General features: G+C 40.5%; 1 protein-coding gene across 1 annotated transcript in view; it reads left to right on the forward strand.

Moving 5' to 3' along the window:
- The window catches only part of TRIM71 (tripartite motif containing 71), a 94,197-nt gene that overhangs the window by 55,643 nt on the left and 15,260 nt on the right, over nt 1–23,294 (forward strand). The window contains exon 2 of the mRNA XM_084621206.1: nt 15,033–15,200. Coding sequence (XP_084477332.1) covers nt 15,033–15,200 — 168 coding nt within the window. The remainder of the gene's footprint in view (nt 1–15,032; nt 15,201–23,294) is intronic.

Here is a 23,294-nt window from a genome sequence, read left to right on the forward strand (position 1 = left end):
TAATTCTGTTAAAGTCAGAGAGTCATCACTATTTTCTTCGCTTTCCCATAAAGACTGTAATATTTGCAAAAACATTTTTATAAAATTTTTAAAAACAAATTAACATTTCTCAAATTAAGAGACTAACATAGGGCCAAATTTGGCCGCCTTTGTTCAGTATTCTCTCGAAAGCCAATAGTGTGTGCATCTTAAAGGCAGAAATTGGTGTACAAAACTTTAAATATTAGAAAACCAGCTAGATGCAGTTATATTATTTTTTTTTCTTCGGGGGGGGGGGAGAGTGGAGGGATAGCTCAGTGATTTGAGCATTGGCCTGCTAAACCCAGGGTGGCGAGTTCAAACCTTGAGGGGACCATTTAGGGATCTGGGCTAAAAATTGGGGATTGGCCCTGCTTTGAGCAGGGGGTTGGACTAGATGACCTCCTCAGGTCTCTTCCAACCCTGATATTCTATGATTCGCATCCTGATTTAAAGGGACAGTGTCAACTTGACATCTAATCAATTTTTTAAAAATGAATTGAAAGTACTTTTAGGTACTACACCTGCCCCAAAGTCACTTTTGTTTTGTTCTTTACAATTTCCCTTCCTAGTTTCTTTCCTCTCCTGTGTTAGTGGGAAAGAACTATACAAACAGAGGGAGACAGCTATACCAAAAAGCTGCCAAATTGACAAAATACAGTAGAATCTCCATGTTACAAACATCAGAGTTACTAAATGACCAGTCAACCACACACCTCATTTGGAACCAGAAGTACACAATCGGGCAGCAGCGGAGATGACCTCCCTCTACCCCCCAAGCAAATACATACAGTACTGTGTTAAATGTAAACTACTTTAATTTAAAAAAAAAAAAAAAAAAAAGGAAAGCAGCATTTTTCTTCTGCATAGTAAAGTTTCAGAGCTGTATTAAGTCAATGTTCAGTTGTAAACTTTTGAAAGAACCACCATAACGTTTTGTTCTGAGGTTCTAAAGTAAAGAAATTGGAAAAAAATATTCTCTAATCCATTTAAGTATTACTTGTCTGAATTGTTGGATAAATTCAAACAGTTACTTTTAAAGGGGGGAGGGAATGCGGATCTTATACAAATTTAGAGTGCAGTTATCATTTTTGTATATGAACTGCTATAATCCAGCAAAGAAACTTTAACAAACAAAAGCATTCAAGACTCTGTAGCATCCACTGCTATAGTTTATCTATAATATGTACAATTTTCTAATACTTTTTACATCCTGAACTGAAAATGTATAATCTGTACTTGCTCATTATTTTATCATCTTTCATAGAGGGAAAGCATTTTATTTATGCACTAAAAATGTGAAAGGAGAAAAAATTTTATTTCCAGAATGTGTTAAACCTGTATCCTCAATTGAAGAAAAAAAATACAGAGGAAAACTGTCACAGAAAGAGATTAAATATTAAATTCCATAACATTCAACAAAGTCCCAGTCTCTCTATAGGAACTATAGTATCAGAATATATAAGCACTAAACACACCTCGAATCAAAGGAGACTTGTGACGAAAAACAAAATCGGGTATGTGCCCTTTTGTGCTTCTTTGATGTACAATGAAGGCTGGAAAATCCTGTGATTCTTTCACTTGTACGCTCCACCCTCTGCCCCATCCCCACCCCAGGATACTCTTTGTACATTTAGGACCACGGGATCTGTTTTACTAGGAAGACTTTATAGTGACTAGACATCTAGTGAACTTACATCAGAAGAGTCAAAAGGGGACAAGAATCTTTTAGTCATTTTAAAAATACCTATTTAATATCAACTAAGCAACATTTTGGAAAGAGGGCCTCTTTGATAAAGATTAAGCCCCCCGCTCCAAACACACATCTCCAGCTAAGGTGTACGGACTAGCACTATACATCCTCAGAGTGCTCCAGTGGTACTCAAACAAGTTCAGGAATACCAGAATGCACATTTCTGATATTTCTAAGTTTTTTAAAAGAGAGCATTCCTTAGTCACTTTCTGTATATCAGAGAAGTAAAAAAGGCACAGTTCCAAATTTGTGTATTTATTTAAGGTTAGTCACAATTACCAACAAGGACACTGCTTTCTGTTAATCTTCACCTCCTGGCAACATTTTACCGTACAAAAAACAAATGAGCATGAATAGACTGTTTCACTGGTAATGATGTAAGGACAGAACAGGGTTGACGTGTAGTGATGTGAGGAGAAGCTTGTGTTGTTGCTCTCTGGTCTGTGACTAGACAGAATTCAGAAATCTGCAGTGTGTCCTCTTGATTTCCTGTTGATGATGAACTGATAAGAGGAACGAGAGTTACTGAAACAGAAACTTTAAAAAATGACTAGTGATTTTGTGTGCCCAAATTAAAACACCTTAAAGTGCCTGACTTTCAGAGGGTGCTCAGGATTTTCTGAAAATCAAGTGACTCAAGTTGGGCACCCAAAATTGCTGTCACTTTTTAAAACCTAGGCCCCAGTTTTTGCATAACTGCAGAGGGTTGGTATATCCTTCCCTGGTGGCGGGACAGAGCAGGGTAAATTTTGCCAGCACTACTCACTTCAAGTGTAGAACTTAACCCATTTTTTTCCTTGAATATGTTTTCTGCTAACTTTTTTCTCTATGCTCATTCCTAAGCAGTGTAGGAATAGAGAGAAATTACTGAAAGGAGCTAGAAAAGATATTCATGAGATTTGCAAGTTTCCTATCTCAAAAAACAAAGTCCCACAATGCATAGTACTAAAAGCATAACCAGAAATAAAATAGCTGACAGTGATGCGGAACTAAAATACTTTAAATAAAATGGGTAGAAATAGTAATAGTGCCACTAAAATGTTGGTTGCCTAGGGACCAGTGCTCATGACCTGATTTCATTCAGTACAGACAAATGGAAGGCAGTTCTAACCAGTAGTGTGTATATATACTTGGGGCTTCAAAAGGTCTCACTTCCCAAAGCTGAGGAAAATTGGATGAAATTAACAGAGGGGAAAACTTGGATAGAAAAACGCAAATGAATATTTGGAATTTTAGAAAGAGATTAGATGCCCAAAAAGCCATGATTCCACTATCAAGAAAGAGGACAACTTTGGCTAAGCCCATCCTGGTCCAGTGGCAAACTGAAGGCAGAAATTGGGGGGTAGGAGGGAAGCTATATATAACCAATAGGAAAAGGGGGAAATGTATAGCTATCAATATAAATTAGAAATTATGAAGTTAGAAAACTGATAAGGGAAGCTGAAGACCTTGGGGAAAAATCTATGTCAGGGTTAAGGGCAATGAGTATTTTTAAGTACACTAGGAACAAAAGAGATCCTATCAATGGTACAGGCCCATTACTACGTGGAGATGGTAAAATTATTGTTAATGCTGCAGAAAAGGCAGAAGTGTTAAATATTTCTGTACTATATTTGAAAAGAATCAGGATGATGCAGTCACATAACTGGAGGATGATGAAGTACCTTCCAGTCCACTAGAAACGAAGGAGGATGTTAGACAACATCTACTAGGGATAAAAAAATTTAAATCAGCAGGCCCAGATAACTTGTTCCCAAGAGTCTTAGAAGAATTGGCTGAGGAGATCTGTAGCCTGCTGATAACTTTTAATAATGAAATACTGGGGCAATTCCAGAAGACTGGAAGAGTTTTAAAATTTGCCAGTGTTCAAACATGGCAAGTCAGATGACCCAGGTAACTATAGGCCAGTTAGCCTGATATCAACCCCTTGCAAGATAATGGAAAAGCTGATACAGGATTAAAGTGATAAAGAATTAGAGAATAAGAATAATTAATGAATCAACATGTGTTTCATGGAAAATACATCTTTCCAAACAATACGGATTTCATTCTTTGGGATTATAAAAATATTTTGATTGATAAGGGTAACTGTGTATATGTAACATACTTTTAAAGTAGTTGCCAATGGGAAATCGCTACCTGGGGATATTTCTAGTGGGGTTCCACTGGGATCCTAGGGATGCTAGGCCCAATATTGTTCAACATTTTTATCAATGATGTGAAAGTAAATATAAAATTGCTGCTGATAAAATTTGTAGGTGACGGCGATTGGCATAATGGTAAAAATGAGATAGGGCAGTTATATTAAGTGAGCTGGATCTCTGGGTAAGCTGGCCCAGTCAAACAAAGTGCCTTTTAATACAGCCATATGAAAAGTTATATATCTTAGAATGAGGAATGCAGGAGTCAGAAAGGAGCAAGAACTTTGACTAAAGAAGCACCGCATGGAGAAAGCAATGAGGCTCCAGTTGCACCTAGGCCCTGTACATGGGCCAGCTTGAGCGAGGAGCACTCCTCCTAGCACAAGGTCTGCTGCAGAAGGAGGAAACAGCAAACTTCAGGGACTTTTTGTTGCAGTTTCACCAGGAAAACAAAGGTCAATCTCATAGGCACAAGAGCAGATCCTCCTCTACATCCACTCCAGAGGTTGGATCCCTCCCTGACTCTATCCAAGTGGGGGCAACACAGCCTTTTCAAACATGTAGTTACATGTTCAATGTTTCACCTGTCCTCATTACCAACCCCTCAGCCACATGGGTAGGTGGACATGGAGCCCTAATGGCAGACCCACCATACACAATATTCCATAAAGACAAAGTCTCACTATGACTACACCTGAAATTCAGCCCTAAGGTAGTTTCAGAGTGTCACATAAATCAGGTTATCCACTTACTTGTATTATGCCTGAATCCCTAGGCTTCCAGTGGAGAGAAGAGACTTTCATTTCCTTAGTGTAAGACAAGTATTGGCATTTTAACTCCAGAGAACAAAAGATGAAAAAGTCACCTAGACTGTTTGTTGCCATAGCTGAATGAGTCGGAGGACAAGCTGTTTCCTCTGAGACAATCTCTAAATGGATCTATGGTTATTTCCTACTTTATCAGTTGGGACATTTTCCTCTCCTACATAGGGCAGAGGCTTTCTATGAGAGTGTAGCAGCCTCAATAGCATCTCTTCAAGAGGTATCCCTGCTTTGTATTTGCAAGTCAGCAACATGGAGTTCCAGCCATGCATTCACAAGATGTTACACCTGGATCCAGCCTCTTTGATCTGTGGTTGGTCTGAGCCTCCTTTGGGACAGGAGTTCTACAGGCAGCTATACCATCTGCAGCCTCGCACCCTCCACCAATCTGAATACTGCTTGTCACTCAAAGATGAAAGGGAAGTTACCCTCTGTAGCTGGAGTTTGTCAAGACGTGTGGTCCCTATCTATATTCCACTGCCTGCCCTCCTTCCCCTGTGTTTTGGATCACGTCTGATGTGCAGCTAGAGAAGAAACTGGAGATATGGTTAGTCTTTACCACCCTTTATACCATCTGCGCAGAGCACGAGGACTGCAAGAACCCAGCTGGGAACCAACAGACACTACTTGCAAGAATTCTGTTGTCTCAGGTGTGTGGAGCACAGTGGGACAAATTGGGACCAGACACCTCAAACTCCAGTTCAAAAAGGGAAGTAACTTCCCTTTTTGCTGATATAAGCTGTGTCCACGCTAAGAGTACTTTGCTGGTATTTTTTTTGTGTGTGTGTGTACACTAGTATAGCTATAGCAGCAAAGCCTGTTGAGTACTGACCTGGCCTGAGGGATCTAAAGAGCTCAATTTGTTAGCTTGTTGAGAGGTGACTTGATAACCACGTATAAGTATTTTCATGGGGAGAAAATACTGTGTTACTAACATGCTTTTTAGTCTAGCAAAGAAAGACAAGAACCAACTGCTGGACTCCAAAGCCAGACACAAATATTTAACAACATAGGTGACTAACCACTGGAACAAACTACCAAAAGAAGTGGTGGATGCTCCATCTTTTGATCTTTAAATCAAGACTAGATGTTTTTCTGGAAGATCTTCATTAGCCAAACAGCAGCTGTTGGACTCCATACAAAAGTAATTAGATGAAATTCTATGGCTTGTGATAGACAGAAGTTCAGACTAGGGCATCTAATGGTCCCTTCTTTACTTAAACTCTATGAATCTTTAAATGGAGACTAAAAGAGCATTATTTTGCTCTCAAGTTGCTGAGCAGCACTAAATCATGAGCTGGTATCCCTCCTGATGCTTAACTTCTCCGCATATTGGCTTGTCTGATTTAAGAGTTTTAATATTTCTTGAGATGCTGCCAGTATTCTTGTAAAAATCCTATTGGACAAAGATTAACCCTAATTTTGGAGTGAACGCCCTCTAGATCTGATATTCAGTTTTAAACACAGTCTTGGGCTCAGCAGTTATTGAGGAACGGCTCGCCTTCGGTGCAAGACAGAGACAGTTTTGTTTTTTAAATTTTCAGGTGTCCTGCCATGGATTTCATGATATAGTTTCCTGTGGAGTCATTATGTCCTCACACTAAGGAATTCCAAGGTTCTTAGTTTTTGGATGGATGGTTCTTATAATGACAGTATGGAAAATACTGGCTTAACATTAGAGCTTTGTTGTCAAACTAAATATTTACATTTCAAAACATTCATACATACAAGCTAATAGGTGACTATTAAAATTATGTACTTGAACACAGAGCTCTGGATATGTGTGTTTTAACAGCTATAAATTCTGCTAAACTGGTATTTAAAGCAGATTGGAACATAGCTTACAACTGGACACTTTCTTCTGTAGTGCCAATAAGGTAAACAAATCACCCAAATAAATGATCTCCACCAACAAGCTCAGCACCTTCTCATATTTTACATGCATATAATTTATTTTAAAAATTAATATAGTTTGAAGGTTGCTCCACTGAAAAAGTTAAAGACCTACAAACTCAGCTCCTTCTCACTTTTTTTATGACTTAACAGTGGCACTGACTGCCAGATATACCACAAATTTAATTTTTCAGGGCCTTATTCTCTCTCTCTCCTCCCCCGCCTTGGGTATATAGAATTATAAAATCTAGGGCCAGAAAGAACTTCAACAGATCATCAAGTCTGACCCCTGTTCAGAGACAGGACCAAGTAAACCTAGACCATCCCTGGCAAATGTTTGTCCAACTGGTTTTTAAAAACCTCCAATGATGGAGATTCCACAGCTTCCCTTTGTAAGCCTGTTCCAGAACTTAAATATCCTTATGGAGTAGTTAGTTTTTCCAAACATCTAACCTAAATCTCCTTTGCTGTAGATTAAGCCCATTACTTCTCATCCTACCTTCAGTGGACGTGGAGAACAACTGATCATCCTCTTTGTAACAGCCCTTAACATATTTAAAGACTGATGTTAGGTTTCCTCTGTCCTCTTTTCTCAAGACTAAACATGCCTGGTTTTTTAACCTTTCCTCATAGGCCAGGTTTTCTAAACTTTTCATAATTTTTGTTGCTCTCCTCTGGGCTCTCCCATTTGTCCACATCTTTCCTAAAGCATGGCGCCCAGAACTGGATGCAGTACTCCAACTGAGGCCTCACTTCTGCGGAGTAGAATTTACAATTACACCTCTACCCCCGTATAATGTGATAGGATATAACGTGGTAAAGCATTTCCCCTCCTCCCTCCCAGGCTTGTGCAAGCCTCGGAGGGAGTGGGGAAAAGTGGAGTGGCGGCTCACTCAGGGGAGGAGGTGGGGCGGAGGTGAGCTGGGGTGGGGTGGGGGCGCGGGGAGGGCTTCAGCAAGTAACTGGGGGGGCAAGGGGGTGCAGAGGAACCGCTCCCCGCCCCAGCTCACCTCCACCTCCTCCCCCGAGCATGCTGCTGCTCTGCTCCTCCCTCCCTCCCTTGGAGGCTTGCTGCGCTGAACAGCTGATTTGCGGCAAGCTTTAGAGGGAGTGGGGAGAAGTGCAGCGGTGGTGGCATGCTTGGGGAGGAGGCAGAGCAGAGGTGAGCTGGGGTGGGGAGCTGCCGTTGGGTGCTCTGTACCCACTACGCTTTCTCTGTGGGTGCTCCAGCCCCGGAGCACCCATGGAGTCGGAGCCTATTGCGGCAGCGTGTCTGACTCCGAGATGCTGCTCTGAGCAGTTTAAGGGGGCTGGAGGGGGGGAGGGGTTGATAAGGGGTAGAGGGTCTCGGGGGGTGGTCAGGGAGCCGGGGAGGGGTTGGATGGGTTGGGGATTCTGAGGGGTCAGTCAGGGGGCTGGAAGTAGGTGGGGGTCGGATAGGGGTGGGGCCAGGCTGTTTGGGGAGGCACGGCCTTCCCTACCAGGCCCTCCCTACACGGTTCAATATAACACGGTAAAAATTTTTTGGCTCTCGAGGACTGTGTTATATTTGGGTAGAGGTGTACCTCCCATGTCTTACATACAATATTGTTGTTAGTACACTTTAAAATTATATTTAGCCTTTTTCGCAACTTCATGTTGTTGCTGACTCAGATTCAATTTGTGATCCATTGTATCCCCAGTTCCTTTTCAGTGGTACTACTGCCTAGCCAATTATTTCCCATTTTGTAGTTGTACATTTGATTTCCCCTCCCCCCCGCCTTCCTAAGTGTAGTACTTTGCAATTGTCTTTATTGAATGTCATCTTGTGGATTTCACACTAATTCTCTCATTTGCAAGGGTCATTTTGAATTCTAATTCTGCCCTCCAAAGTGCTTGCAACTCTCCTCAGCTTGGTGTCCTTTGCAAATTTTAGACGCATACTCCCCAGTCCGTTATCCAAGTCATTAATGAAAATATTGAATACTACTGGACCCAGGACTGACCCCCTGAGGGAACCCACTGATATGCCCTCCTAGTTTGACAGTGAACCATTGATAACTGCTTTTTGAGTTAAATGTCATAGCTCTATTGACTGCAATTGAGCTATGACTATTTATACAAATTTGAGTATCGGAACCCAAATCTTCATTTCTCACATAGCTTGATTTTTATTTTACATATATTCCCCAGCCCCAGCAAGGGAGGATGGAAAAATATGCTTCTGAAGTCACACGGCCAAAAGGACTTTTCTCAAACTCTTCTACAACATTGCTCTTGAACAGAAACCGAACACGTTTTTCATTGGAAAATGTGGTGATTAAAATGTTTGTAGCATTTTAAAACTTTCATAGTCTGACAACCCTAACTACTGCACTTGCTACCAAGCAAGCGACGGCAGTAATAGATGCAGTAGTCAGTACAGCTAAAAGAAGTGAAATGCTTTTTGCTATATGAACTTCCAAAATTCTGCACTGAATGGAATAGATATGCTTTTTGCCTTTTTAAACTGATATTGGACTCTGTAAAAGTAGTGTTGAGCTTGTTTCAAAAGTGTAAAACTGAGGTTCTTTTTTTTTTTTCCATGCTGCTATTTTTCACCATATATTTTGTATCTGTTCCCAGGGCAGAATGAGAAATAATGTGTAAACATTACAGTAATCTTTAGAGCCCTAATGTCTGGCTTTCTTTAACTTCTAAATATTTTTGCCTCCATCAGTAGGTTCTTAATGTTGTAGTTTTAAAAACTATTGTAATCAGTTACATTCAGTGTCAATATTGTTTGTGCATATGATGGTGGGATAGCATAAGAACTTGAAGAAATCTATTTGTTCCCTCTTAGAGATATAGCTACATGCAAACACATATTTAAAAATATACAGTTTTTACAGAGAGACAAATCAGTTTTCAATGAGAGCTGTGAGGCAAAAAGGCACACTTTGGCTTCACCAAGAGGACACTTTTTAAACACAAGTTAAGAGAAGGCTCCTCAACTACTATTTTCACTGAATTTTCCTTGTGGCTATTACATTCCAATGCTTTTGTCTGTGCCTGGTATTTTGGAAATTTTGGTGAGGGGAGGTAGGTGGGTGGGGCATTCTGGAAGCTGGTCAACAGTAAGGAAGGGAGAGCTGGTGTGGGAATTGTAGAGTCGGGTCAGAGTTTAACTTTAGTGGCCATTCATCAGATGCTGATTGATTGCTGTGGAATCCCAGGGGACATTTAACAACATCTCCGCCCATCCCCCCCATACCCTTTGAAAACAGATGGACCAAAAAATGGGGAGAACGACACCCAGGAATTCTGCTGTTGTAAAATGTTTTTACAGTGCACTGTACAGCCTTTCCTGAAGCAATCACGTTTATTGTCTTGCTGTCGTATTTCTTGGGCTCCTGCGGCTGTAAAAGATGAATAGCCCTCTGATAGGGTTCACTGACTCTGTTTAATTTGAAGTAGGCTGCCTTTATTGTTTTGTGTTTAAAATTGTATGCCACCAATTCACGGAAATATTTTCTATTTGGAAATAATCAACCCATGGTTAACTTATTTTGGAATAAATCACTGTTAACCATCTTTAAAATCATTCCCATCACCACCTTCCTGCCTCTTTCTCCTTCTCAGGATGATGTATTTTTTTGAGGGAGCGTCTTAAAATATTAAGTGTGACAAACTGGAATTCTCAAATTGATAAGAACATTGTTACTCTTCCTTTTTACATATTTCATTTCTGTCTTTCCAGTAGTCTTCCAGTTAACTGACTAAAATTGCCCAGAGTTTAACAAAGTGGAGAATGGTATATTTAAAAAGAAAAAATAAAATCTTATTCCTTAACTATCTCTACAGCAGAACAGCCTAGTAATAATTACAAAACCAAACAGTAAATGCAGTAAACATAATTCATGTGATCCCTAATTAATTTTTTTTTTAATTCAGGAGGAAAGGGGGATCTTTAGCTCCAATTTTCCTCCTCTACACTTCCTGCCCCAAACAAGATGGCTGTTTATTTCTGAGGCTAGATTCACAAAATCTTTGTTCTTAAATTGGGGAATTGGGGATGAGTGGGCAGCAGTTAATAACGCTATCATGGCTTAGAGGTCGTTCCAAAATCCTATCCCTTAAATTACAATGTGGCAATCTGTCCCTGCCCTTTCATTATCTGTGTATCTTCAAGTGGGACAAAAAATGAAGTCTCAAGGGAAAAAAACAATCTTATGCCCTTATGGTTTTTAAAAACAAGAAAATAACAATTTAAGTGGAAGGCACCCCCAAATGTTAAATATACATCCAGAAAGAGAACTTTTTGCAAGGTAGCTACATACGTTTGGTTTTAGGGGATGTGGTTGAGTGGGGGAAGAACTTGAAATCTTTTGAAACTTGTCTGAGGCGAACCTAAATTCTGTTCTTAAAAATGAATACATTTTGCCATGATAGAATGCTCTTCAGTAATGGAAGATTAACTTTCTATCCTTCTACAGATTCTGTTTTTATTAATCTAAGACTAGCCATAATTTTTTAAAAAGATATATGATGTCCAATAATCATGAGCCAAACCCTTCTGATTCTGCTACTCCAGAAATGGGAATTGGGTGGGGGGAGGAGGAGCAGATTTCTCTACAAATTTAGTACATATTTGCCTGCTTGAAACAACCCTTATATATATATATATATATCTTTCTACTGCAAGAAAAAACTGCAAGGTCTGTGTTTGTTTGGATCTTAATCCTTCCCGATTAGAATCAATACAAAACTTTATTCTGAGCTACAGATATCACAGTTTGTTAGATTTATTGGGCTCAGGTGGCCCTGTTTAGTAGTGGGGGGGGGGGAAGCAAAATGAACACCACCAAAAACAAAAAAGGACAGGAAACTTGGCTACTGGCCCTGAACTTTGGGGCTGGGTTAAGAGAAGGAGACTGTGAATAATAAATGATGGCAGTCAGTTTTCTTACTCACTAATTCATTGTGGAGTTGGCTGTGGGTGGGCATGGCACTATGCTTCTACGCGCAGAGCCCTTCTGGCGCAACTCCCTTCCGTCACCCAGATAGTACGGAAGGGGACAGTCTGGCCCTCTGATTCTTTGTGGGTACATTGGGGTGTATACAGACTCTAACACTCAGATAAATAAAGAAACCAGTGCAGCTAAACTGCCTCTAATATGTTGCATTATGTTGTATGAAGGTATAAGAATTAAAACTGAAGTTGGCTCCAAAAGAGTAATGCGCTTTTTGCCTTTTTCAACTTATGCTTAGAACAGGGGTTCTCAAACTTCATTGCAATGCAACCCCCTTCTGACAACAAAAATTACTTCATGACCCCAGTAGGGGGGACGGAAGTCTGAGCCCACCCAAGCCCTACTTCCCTGAGGAGGGGCCAAGGTCAAAGCCCCACCCCCACCGCTCCAGGTGGGGGACCAAGTTGAAGCTCATGGCTTCAGCCCCAGGCCAGGGGGCCTGCAACCTGAGTCCTGCCGCCTAGGGCTGAACCAAGTCTAAGCCAGCCCTGGCGACCCCATTCACCTTGGGGTCCTGACCCACAATTTGAGAACTGCTGGCTTAGAAGATTCTAGCAGGTCACCTTGAAGTTAACTACCCTTCTCTATCCTCCTCCAGCTGCCTTTCAATGTCTAGTCATCTTCATTGCAGAGTGAACATATGTTGAGGTCTCTGAGGGGGTATAAGGATAGATACAGCTTTTTTTTTTTTTAAAAAAAAAAGCTTAACTTTAATAAAGGGTGGTGGAGCTGGAGTAAGCATGGTCATATTAAATGATGGTCCCCCACGCCCACTGATTCTATTTCTCTTGTAATTAAATCTAGATTGCAAAGCCTCTACATACATCACCTTAGAACAGTGGTCCCCAAACTTTTTACCTCCCTCCACCCTTGTCCGGGGTCACGGCTCTGGGAGGGGGGAACAGGATAAGGGCTGGAGGCTGTGGGTGGGGGCAGGAGCAGAGTCGAGGCTGGGGCCCCGAGTATGGGGCCGGCATCTGGGCCTGGTCCAAGGCCAGAAGGGGGCTGGGTGGCTCTCCCTGCCTGCCCTCCATGGGGGCTGGGTCAGGCCTCTGCCGCACCCCCCAGAATTTTTCTTCTTTTCCCCCTTAGTGGGGCGCGCCCCACAGATTGGGGACCTTTGCCTTAGAAACTTGCCAACAGCCTTCTCACTTGAATGAGAAGGTTGGTTTTTCAGTTCTGCCTTAAGACTTTATCATGTTCCCTATGTAATCTGCATATCTAAAATAAAATTGTCATCTTTGTTAGTTGGTTTCATTAAAAATGTGATTACTTCATTTGCATCCATCAGGAGAGGGAGGGCAGGAGTGGGTTGATTGAGCAACTGCTTGATTAGTTTCTCTGTCTGTGGCCTGAGTGAGTCCTACATTAGGCATTGTATTCTGAGCAGCAGCAGCATCTGGATCTGTGTGACAGGACAGTTCCCTGGCCTTTGCCCTAGCTTTGCTTCTGGCATTAACTCTCTCAAACAGCTAATGACCGGTTTAACTTGCTGCTGGGCTCTTGCTCATATGATCGCCATTTTCTTTTCCGCTGTCGTCCTTGATAGTGAGATGCATAATCCATGTTGCATGTTTTTAAATAATATCAGATTTGTTCGACTTGACTTTGATACCTTGCGTGGCTTTTCATCCCACCCCCCGCCCTGTAGTTTAAAAGTTGGATGGACCAGCAATATTTAATGTATGTTCTTTGTAAACTTACATTGAAAATACAGCACTGCAGGAGAAAACTATAATACAGTAAACTGACTTACCACATTATGCACAAAAGGAATTTTCTAGTACAGGAAGAGGCACCCGTTCCAAATTTAATATTTAGAATTTAAAGCAGCTTGATATTTTCCAAAACATTTAGAATGTTTGAGGTATCAGTCTTGTTCAGATGCTAATAAGGATGCTTTAATTTTTCTAGCAAAACAGTCGGTGTCCAGAAATGTAACTCATTTTTTTTAAAAGGTTTTGATGAAAACCTCCTTCAAAAACTTATCCAGAAATAAAGATGAACTACACACACACAACCTTGTATGCTGCCACAGATATGTTTCTGCATAATATAAAATGTGTCCACGCCAGGTGGAGGAGTGAGCCTGCTTGCCCGGCTTGTTATGATCAATAAATGGAGTAAATTTTAGGAAAAGGAAATCAGGATGGTAGTCTCCTTTCCCTTGCACCCACCTCCAAAAAAAAAAATAAATCAAGTTGGTACAGAGAATGTTGGTTGCCGTTAGATTCGATTGCCTTGCCTCCCACCCCACCACCACTCCACGCTCAGATGAACATTACTTGGTTCTTGTTTCTGTTTTGCTCTTGGTCATTCCTATGGAGTAGGTTAAAACTACTAGTTAAGGATGGTGGAAAACCTGTACTTATGGTATAAGACCTTACTTGCAATGTACAGTGGATTTGGCTTTTCAACAGCGTTTTGGATTTTCTAGGACTTTTTATGATCTCCTATATCAAGAATGATGTGTGTAGGTATAAGAGTTTTAGATTTCACTCTGAACTTTCTTGTTCTTAGGTTGTTTGGTGGTTTTTACACTCCTCCACAGATCTGTTTTCAACTGATTTCTTTAACTTCTAACAACACAAATCTGTATAGGATGCTACATCTGTGTACCACTTCCCTCTGTTGGATGGAATGCAAACATGCAAGCAGTTACTGCTAGTGAATAAATACATGATATGGCGTATACAGAGTTTTACTCTGGAGTGAATGGGGGTTTGGGATCTGGTTTAGTTTTATTAACCAACATGATTCCATTTGTCTTAAAAATGTGGACAAGCTAATCTTTAAATTCTGTAACTGACTTACAGTGTACAATTTCTTCCTCCTATTTCCAGCTTCTTCCCAAAAGTTCCACTGACACTGAAAGTCCTGGGTGGCACAGGAGACCTGCCACAATTCTTGGCTTTGACACCACCTTTGGTGGTGATGGCAAGCTTTTGCATCCAGTTTGCCTTGAATGTTCTGTCTTGCAGATAGACTGAAAGATTAGAGAGAGGATTGTCCTTGTTTTTTTGCTTGATGTGCCTAGTGCAACAATAGTACAGTAAATTTTAAATGGCTCAGTAACTTTATGCAGTGTTTGTATATGCAAGAAAAGCTATCTGAAACATGCAATAGGTGACCTACCCAAATGGGTAAGTGTTGGCAGATGGTTTCCGTTCTTGAGAGAAGGGTGGGATGGACATCCTGGTATTGTATTGCAAAGAAAACAATCACACTTCTATTTTATTTTTGTCCACGTATGAGTGGCTGCTTTCAAGAGGGATCACTTTTCCTCTATAGAAGCTATTGTGAACACTTTGCTTATCATTACTACCCATAATATCTCTCTTATGGTTAAGATACTTATTTTCTTCTGTGGGTGGTTTAGTGTGTCATACAATTTTTTCTTCTGTGTCCTTTCCAGGTGCTGCATTTCTACTGTGACACTTGTTCTGTCCCTATCTGCCGGGAATGCACCATGGGACGACATGTGGGTCATAGCTTTATCTACCTCCAAGATGCCCTCCAGGATTCCAGAACCCTCACCATTCAGCTGCTAGCAGATGCTCAACAAGGACGCCAGGCTATTCAGGTAAGTTGCTCACCTGGATAAGAAAATCTTCCCTTTTTGTCTACCACCAGCTGTGCTGCTGCTAATTAATGTCCCCTGTGTGTGAAGGGCAAAAAGCCTCTCCTTTCAGTGTCCCCTACCTTCTCCCTTGTTGCGCTAGGTGATGTCTTTTCATTATTCAGGAAGGGACTTCCTTGTCAGCAGCAAAATCAAAGGAAATGCCAACACACTATGCACATGCATCTTTGTTGCATCATCCTTTCATAAATAGGGACATCATGCTGTTTCCACATGAGACCGTGCACAGTTTGACATGTAACTTGTTCTAGGCTCAAAGTTCTGATCTTGTAAAGCCCTCTTGGTTTGGAGGTGGCACATGCCTCATTGCTGCTGTATAACTGCCAACAACTATCTCCAGCTTTTCAGAACACGGACTGTCTCTTAGTATGGCTCTGACCAGTGCCTAGCACAGTGGGTCGCCAAGCATGGTTGGAAGTTTTGGGCAGTGTAACATGACAAGTAGTAAGCATCAGCTACTTGGATTAGAATGATTAGAATTCCACTCTGTGTGGGTGAGTGGGGATCTATTACAAATATAACCTTCTCAGAATAGGAACACGGATGAATTTAAGCAGAGAGTGGGTGAAGGCATTTCTGCATTCAAGGATCATAAAGCATTTTGTATGCAAGGTGTTATAGAATTAAATAGTGCCACTTCTATGGAGGAATGCAACAGCTGTTCAACAGTGCACAACAAATCTAAATACGGGACAAGGATGGAAGAAAATTGCCATACCCCTTCAAACGACAGGAAGAATTTTGGTAGGCAGAAAGGAATTTGACCAGATATACAGGTAAGGACCCAATTCAGCCATTCTTACTCTCACTGAGTAGTACCTGACTCTGCAGATAATTCTGCTGATGTCAGTAGAACTTCTTGCCAAGTAAAGTACTGGTCAGCGTGAGAAGCAGGACAGAATCAGGCCCTAAACTACTGTCTTCTCCAAAGTTGTAATAAACAACACCTCACTTATACAGCACTGCCCACTTTCAAAGCTCTGCAAATATTAATCTTCATAACACCCTTGTAGGCAGTATAGCCAAACTCAAACATTTAAAAAGTCATAAATCAGACTTTAAATCAGATCTTTAAAATGCAATTTAAACCATCCTCCCTACCTCCCTGAAAATTGAGTGCTTTTGATTTGCTTTCTGTTCTGTTTTGTTTAGAGTATATTCGGTTCACGTTTTCATGTTTTCCTCTGGAACTCTGAAGGCTAGAGAAGATTTTTCTTTTAAATGAAAGCTTACACTTACACATAACCATTTGTCTTCTGTAGCTAGGACCTTAGGTACCACACCAAATATTGTGAGACTCTCAATAAAATCAAGAGATTCAGTAATTCTTGGTAGTTTTATTTTGTTTGTCCCCATCTTACAGATGGTAATACCGAAGCTCTGAGGATAAGTTGAATTTTCAAAGATGCTCTCAATTTGAGTGCTTAACTTTAGACATTTAGAACATGATTATCAGAGGTGCTGAAAACCTACAGTGTGTAAGTGAGACTTCATTTGGAGCTGTTGGCTCTCAGGACCTTCTGAAAATCAGTCCCTGGATTTTTGCCGTTGGGCATCTGAAATCCTCAAAGCACAAACTTTTATGAATGCCATGAATTAGTAGCAGAGCTGGGATTATCATTTTGTATTCTACTTCCGAGCCGCTTGGCCTGTGGAGTAAAGCTGCTGCGTTTCCTTCTGGAGAGCACAGCTCTTGTCTAAGATATCAAGGGGAGAAATGCTTAATGCCTTCACAATAAACGTACAAAAGGAGGATAACCGCTACTTAATTAGAAACTAATTAAAACTCTTCAGTTTATTTTAAATATTAATGAATATAGTTTAACTAAAGGTAAGTTAAAAGTAAGGACAGAAACCCCACCCTAAATGCAGCTGGTGGCTGAGGGTATTGGAAGGTTCTTTGAAATCTGGGTGTGCGGAAAAGCCATGTCTGGTTCAGCACCTGGGTTAGAAGAGAACTGGTTGCAGTAATACTGTGAATAAATATATTCTGTATGTTCAACTCTCAGATGTTCACTCCGATTTTATATATTCCTTCTGTTATAAAGAACACAGGTTACAAATCAGAGATTGTTTGGTTTATGTGGAATTAATTCTTGATTTATTATTTTTTTTAGCGCAGTAGCACCTAAGAGCCCTAGTCATGGACTTGTGCCCATTGTGCTGGATGCTGTACAAATGCAAAACAAAAATACTGTCCCAATCCCAAAGAACCATATGATCTAAATCTGTTATAATTCTTTTAACCTAAAATAGACTATTATGTTTTACCATCTTGAATCTAAGTAAACTGAGTAGCAGCATGAAGTATCTTTAATCCTCCCCCCTACCCCCCAAAACAAGCTAACAAACAAACCCACCCAACAACAAATGGACTAGGGTGGAGCAGCCAGAGCATACCAGTGAATCTTGACATAAGTTAGAATTTTTAAAAAATTAAAAAAGGTTGATATTGCTTATTCAAATCACTATAGAGACCTCAAGGTAGTATTTCTTTCTGTTCCTTGTTTAAAGCTATTGTGTGAGGTTTTTGTCTGGGAACTCTTTGTAATTAAACACACACACACCCCCAAATGGAGCTACAGAACAAACAATATCACCGATTTGGAGCATGAGAGATACCTGGCAGCTTGCGTCTGTTATGGAGATACTAGTTTGCAGCTCCATAGTTGAGGATGAGCTTTGCTTTTAAAACAGGAATTCAAAACTTTGAATGAAAAACACTATATTCTTTCTCTGAGGATTTATAAGTAAATCTGTTCAGGAGCTAAAATTAATTTTAAATTAAGGCCTTTAAGAAATTTAGCACCTGGGTATCAGACTTCTTTAGTCTTTAATGATCTTAACTGAATAACAGACTCTTAAAACTTTACATATGATTAAAACTCACTGAATTCTTTGTATAGGCTAAAAATCAATTAATTATTTTTATGATTTTTTTTTTTATGGCTGTTCATGTTCATAAAAAAAAAGTTTTTCCTGCCATGGAGGCTGGTATAGAATCTTCAGGGAAGGCTACAAACTGCCCTCTTTAAAAATGGCAGCCATTTTCTATTGTTCTCAATGCTACTGAAGCCACAAGGTACCCTTGACAAAAGTGCTTGCCAGAAGCTGGGTATAAGCAACAGGGTATGGCTCACTTGAGGATTACCTGTTTTGTTTATTCTCACTGAAGCACCTGGCATTGGCCCTGGTTGGAAGACATGATACTGGGCCAGATGGAACATTGGTCTGACCCAGTATGACTGTTCTTATGTTTTTATGCTTGCTACATCATTCCCCAAATGCTCAGTGTCCTACGCATAGTTGAGGGGAATTTGGCTTCACTCCCATTGACAAAAACAGATGACAGGCAGCCATTTTGAAGGAGGGCAGACATTATTTGAGTTTTTCTGAAGATGTTATGCTCCAGCCTCTGATAGATGAACTTTGTTATGAAAAATGATGCAGAAATCACGACACTTAACTATTTCTTTTCAAAATCACCCAAAGGGTAGGGGAAAGGGTGAGTTTGGCCTGAGAGGGAGGGATGTGGAGGGCAGGAAAGGGATGGAAATTGTTGAAATAAAGCCACTTCTGCTGGCCAGTATGTTCTCACTACTTTGTGCTACTCTAGAGTAGGGTGGAGTAGCCAGAGCAAACCAGTGAAACTTGACATGTTAGAATTTTTTTAAAAATATTCAAATCATTACAGAAACCACATGGTAGTATTTCTTTCCGTTCCTTGTTTGGTAGCAATGTGTGAGGTTTTTGTCTGGGAACTCTTTGTAATTAAAAAAAAAAAAAACCACTAAGATAGAGCTACGTTTGAGAGTACATATCATCAGTAATTTTGAGGTTTGAGTGATAAATCACTAATTCTATCTGGTAGAACTTCCTCTTACCAAGGGCTACAAATTGAAGCCTCTTAGCTGCTGCTGCTGGTCATGAGAGGAGGGATTTATGGGTTGGGTTGGGAGAAATTGGATGGGAGACTAGTTCCCTGCTGTGCCATAGGCTTCTTGTGTGACTTCGAGCAAGTCACTTAGTTTCTCTGTGCCTTAGTTCCCCAACTGTGAAATGGGCTAATACATCCCTACCTTTTAGGGGTGCAGTGAAGATAAACACATTAGATTGTGAGGCTCTCAGTATAGTAATGTGGGCCATATAAGTACCTAAGCTAGAAAAATAAAGAACAAAACATAAATATGATAATTAAGCTCTTGGGCAGCAGCTGTCACTTTTATGCTCCTACTATGAGTAGCACAAGAAGTACTACTACAACATAGATATTAAATTGTAGGCTATTTCTTCCTCTCCCAGTTTCTGGAGGCTCATTCTTGGGGGGGTTGTGCACTGTAGCACCTCTAAAAGACACGTGAGCCAGAACACAAAAAATCATTGGGATTTCTGGAGCTCAGAGGTGGCTCACCTAAAGCTTTGTGCTCATGTAGGGTCTAGTATGTCACAACTCCTTCCAGTCCTGCTTAAGATGTCCGCTTTGTTTCTGAGGCAAGAGTTGACAGATGTCAGATCTGTTCCATAGAAACCATGTAGAAATATTTAATGTGCCCCAAGTTTGAGTGAAGGGGAGGGTATGGTAGCTAAAAGAACCTCAGTAGTACAGTAACATTGAATGTCTTCAAGCTGGCCTGCACAAGGGTCTGTCTGTTAGTAAGTAGATTATTGTTTTTTACTTCTGTTGATGTTGATGCTTTATTTGCACCAGTTGGGATGATTGAGTAGCAGACTGTGCCTCTTAATTTTTTTAAAGCAGAAATTAGCCACATGCAGTGCCAATCTGCAAAGAGTTATGTGTATTAGACCGTATGAACTGGAACCGTAAACCCACTGAACATTAAACCCCACCAAATGAGGGTAGACTCATCCCCACCCCCGTATTCACTCACAATACCCAGCATACTGAACATAGCCGTTGTGTGGATAACTTACCCCATATCTCGATGTCTGTACTCGGACCGGTTAAACTTTTCCCCCAGTCGGGGAGATTGCATATTATTATGTGATCCTTGCTCCACCAGCTCCTAAATCGAATTTTGCACCCCTTGATAATCTGTACCTTATCCCCTGACAACCAGAAACCTTCTGTGCTTGAACTCGGTACCGTTTCTTATTTCAACATTATCTTAATAAAATTATTATATCACATTCACCTTTCTCCTCCTAAATCTGCCTCATTCCTTTCTCTGCTTCTTTTACTTTCTCTCACCATTCCTTTCTAATTTTTTTCCCACACTTAAAACAGCTGGCAGAAGACACCTAATTCCATGATGAGTGAAGCTGTTAATGACTGTTCAGGACTGGGGAAGCACAAAAAGTGTTGGATCTACAAGATCTTGTAAATGTGAATCCTACAAATAATTCAGAACTGAGGGAAAAAATGTATACATGAAATTCAGAGGGTGAGGGTCAAGCTGAAAGGTTAGTGATGCTGCCACACAGGAAAGCCAGTTATGGAGGAGAGATTTTTTCTTCCAGCCCATAAGGGAATCGAAGCTATGGGTTCCGCACATGGAATAGGGAATGCTTCCCACATCTCTAGGAAATCTATGTTGACAGGTCCAGAAAAAGCTGCATCCAGACCTTGTAGACTAGCTTGGTTGAGTCTCTCTTCTAAAATGTTGATACAAACTGCTTAAATGACTGGTTTTTGAGACTAGTCGAGTTGTCTAGTATTTAAATAGCACAGGGAGGGCTGTGGAGGTGACGTGCTCAATCCTTGGAGGATCAGTTCATGTTCCTGTTTTAGCAATCCCGCTGGTTGGTTGAAGGATTGGTGTTTACAGGCTTTAAAAGGAATGTTGCCATGACATTGGAACTTAAGGATAGATAGAAGTGATAGGTTTCTGCCATGTTGATGAACTTTATGTAAAATTTTCCAACTTCTTAGAGAAGAAAAGATAAACTGTGCTCAAGTGGGGATAGGAGTTAGGATATTGAGCCCCCTATGTTGAGATGTCTGGAAAGCATGCAGATAACCCCAACTGGAAGTTTTGCAGAAAGGGAAATTTATTTGAACTCTCTCTGAGGTTCTGGAGGAAACTCAGTTAAAATCTGAAAAGGATGTTGTAAATGAGTTAGTTCAGTCTGCCGCTCCTGCTGACATGCATCTCAAGGTATATCTAGACTAGGATAAAAGAGGTGTGGGTTTTAAAAAAATGTGTTAGTGAACTTGTTTGTAAAACCCTATCTCAACAGGGCAAATTGTATTTTTAATAGATGTTTGAGGTGGGTATTAACCTGCCATAGCATTGGCCTCCAGACTAATATGTTAAAATACAATTTACGCCATCTACAGTGGTTTCAAAACATGTTGATTCAAATAAGTTGGATAATGAGATTTTAGGAATACACTACCTTGTTTAGCCTGGGCAATCCCTTAGTTGCCTTTGCTGTGGTGTTTGACAGTATGTTGTTTAAAAGCTGAAGACTGTAACAGGTCTGGGTCGTTAGCAGGACACAGAGGAAGTGGTTCTGTTATCATCCAACATCAAAGACTTCAGAGTTGGTGGTAGGCAGGGCCATTAGGGCAATGCCTTTTTGTCTTACTGAAATAAATTGAGAGGATTGCTGAGGGGATTGCCTGTTGGCAAGGTAATAAGTAGCACCCAGCTAGGAAGCAGATGGGGTGGAGTCTGACCATCTAACACTTAAGAAATTAAAAGGAATCTAGAAAGACCAAAAGCAAAACATATCAATCTTCCCCTTCCCCCTTCTCCCACTCACCAGTGAGTCTGGAAGGCCACCCGAAATCTTTCCATGCTTAGCTTCCATTGATAGGAATTTAATGTTAGAGAGATGTGGAACAATACGCTAGTTGGTGGGGTTTTGGGGGAGAAAGGGATTTTTATTTTTTTTTTTTTATTATTTAGCTGTAATTGATGTCTTAGATCAGGGGACATAAATTGTAAACCTGAAAACTCTAAAATGCTGCTGCCAATCCCTTGATGGAATAAAATGAGACTGATTTATCAGGACAATATTGTCATATCAAACTGAAAAAAGTTAGGTTTCAGAGTAACAACCGTGTTAGTCTGTATTCGCAAAAAGAAAAGGAGTACTTGTGGCACCTTAGAGACTAACCAATTTATTTGAGCATGAGGGGAGGAGGTATTGTTTCATATTCTCTGTGTGTATATAAAGTCTGCTGCCGTTTCCACGGTATGCATCCGATGAAGTGAGCTGTAGCTCACGAAAGCTCATGCTCAAATAAATTGGTTAGTCTCTAAGGTGCCACAAGTACTCCTTTTCTTTTTTTGAAAAAAGTTAGCAACTGTATTTAACATAATTATAGTTTGATAGAGAATTGTCTGCACCACCGCTGCTGCTGCTGAACTGATTTGAGTACTAATGTAGGCAAGACAACATTGTTCACCAGCATTGTTGCCTAGATCTACTCTGAGCTTTGTCAAATGACAAAGGGGTAAATATGCTGGTGCCCTGTCAGATCTAGTGCTCTCACCAGTGAAGCTGCATAGTAAATACCCAAAAAAAACCAATATTCTCAAGGCCTGCTGGGTGTATCTTTTTTTTTTTTAACCACTGTTTCTACACTTCTCCTTAAACTGTCTCGTTTGCAAGGACCTGCCTTGTGCAGGTTCTGCACTAGTATTAAGCTAGTTACTGTATAAGAAAAGGGTCTTTATTTCTAAGTTTTAAGATGTCATGGACTTGTGTGTGTGTGTGTGCGCTGTAAAAGGGCATTGCAAACAATAGCGATAAACTTTTATAGGTCAGCCTGTATCTGGTCCAAAATATAACTTTTTGGCAAACTGGAGCTCCCTATAAAGCCTAGGACAAATAAACATGTCAACAATTTACAAATAAATCCACTTGAACAGCTTGTTTTAACTACCATCCCCCATGCCCTGAGATCCTGAAACTGACACTGATTTTGCCAGTGAAACTGGTTTGGTTTTTTTATTGCCCAAGCTAAAAGAAGTGTAAAACTGTAAACACCATAAATAGTGTCAGATCAAACAGATTTACTCAAATCACTCTTAGATTTAAGATTTTATTTATAAAAGTGGTAGAAAT

Source organism: Lepidochelys olivacea (assembly GCF_965140295.1).
Source record: "Lepidochelys olivacea isolate rLepOli2 genome assembly, chromosome: 2".
NCBI lineage: Eukaryota > Metazoa > Chordata > Testudines > Cheloniidae > Lepidochelys > Lepidochelys olivacea.